This window comes from Bison bison, unplaced genomic scaffold (genome assembly GCF_000754665.1).
Source record: "Bison bison bison isolate TAMUID 2011002044 unplaced genomic scaffold, Bison_UMD1.0 scf7180017864203, whole genome shotgun sequence".
NCBI classification, from domain to species: domain Eukaryota; kingdom Metazoa; phylum Chordata; class Mammalia; order Artiodactyla; family Bovidae; genus Bison; species Bison bison.
In genome coordinates, this window is record NW_011494775.1 from 4,194,529 (window position 1) to 4,195,830 (window position 1,302).

The following is a 1,302-nucleotide window of genomic DNA, read 5'->3' on the forward strand; positions in this document are numbered from 1 at the left end:
AATGGCGGGATCTCTTAGAAGTCCTGGAGATCTCTTACAAGTTCCCGCTCCAGGGGCTCGAACCGGCCGATGGCAGAGCAGGGGACCCCTGTGCCTACCGCTCACCCAGGTACAGCCACTCCCTCAGCAGAGGTCTCCCAGCCCCTCCAGCAGCCGCGGGCAGCGCTGGCCACACGTGGGGCCGCTTAGCCAGGCCGGGCCCCGAGGCCACCTCGACTCCCGCCTGTTCCCCGCAAAGAAGCCGCTCGGCGGTCGGCGCTCCGCCTTACCGTGACTCCCTGCCCATACCGCCTGCTGTGGGAAACCGGCGCCCTTCGGAACCACGCGCACGAGATCCGGACAGATTAGGAGAACGCACCGCCCTCGGCACGCCGGGAAAGGGGTACCACTAAGAAGCAGCCGCAGCCACAGTGGCAGCCGGCATCCGAACGCAGCCAACGAAAACAAGACGTGCTGGCGCCAGCGGCAGGAAGGAAAAAGCGGGCCGGAAGTGGTTGTCGCTCCACAGCTCCTCCTATAGCCTGGAGGCCGCACAGCACCGGCTGCGCGAAAAGCGATTGCCTCCGCCGTTTTCCCTGCACAGTCACCGCAACTCGCCGGTCTCGGTGCGGTAGTGGGCAGTGCCTCAACCTTGCAGACCCTGGGAGGGTCTTTCTCACAAGCAGCACTGAAGCGCCATAAATATCCCTGAGCTGTCCCAGGACGTACACTGATCTGCCTTAAACTGAGCTAAGAGATGCTACAAACATTTCAATTCACTCTCATTTATATATTCATTTATACATATTGTTACGTGTCAGGCATGTTCTAGATTCCAATGAGCTTTCAGTGTAGTGGCAGACATGAAGTGAAAGTTGTTCAGTCCTGTCTGACTCTTTGCGACCCAAGGGACTGTAGCCCGCCAGGCTCCTCTGTCTGTGGGATTTCTCAGGCAAGAATACTAGAGTGGGTTGCCATTTCCTTCTCCTGGGGATCTTCCCATCCCAGGAATGGAACCCGGGTCTCCTGCATTGCAGGCAGATTCTTTACTGTCTGAGCCACCAGGGAAGCCCAGTGGCATACATAGACATTAATACAAACACTTGCAGAAGTTTTGCAACAGGAAAGAGATTCTACCATAGGAGCAGAATTCAAAAAAAGATTTCCCTGAGGAAGTGACCTTTGAAGTAAGATTTGAAGACTGAGAAGAACTTAACTCCTTGAAGAGGAGGAAGAGCTAAACATCTGTACACAAGATTATAATGGCTCTCTTGGCAGCATTCCAATGCTTCCAATTCAGGGGTCCAGGTTGGGATCCCTGGT

At 55.5% G+C, this 1,302-nt stretch overlaps 1 protein-coding gene across 2 annotated transcripts in view; it reads right to left on the reverse strand.

Annotated features, from left to right (window-relative positions):
* Positions 1 to 479, reverse strand: part of DDX46 (DEAD (Asp-Glu-Ala-Asp) box polypeptide 46) — a 52,804-nt gene extending 52,325 nt beyond the window's left edge. For both annotated transcript variants that reach the window (XM_010844498.1, XM_010844497.1), the window contains exon 1: positions 270 to 479. In XM_010844498.1, coding sequence (XP_010842800.1) covers positions 270 to 286 — 17 coding nt within the window. In that variant the 5' untranslated portion in view covers positions 287 to 479. The remainder of the gene's footprint in view (positions 1 to 269) is intronic.
* Positions 480 to 1,302: the final 823 nt, after the last annotated feature.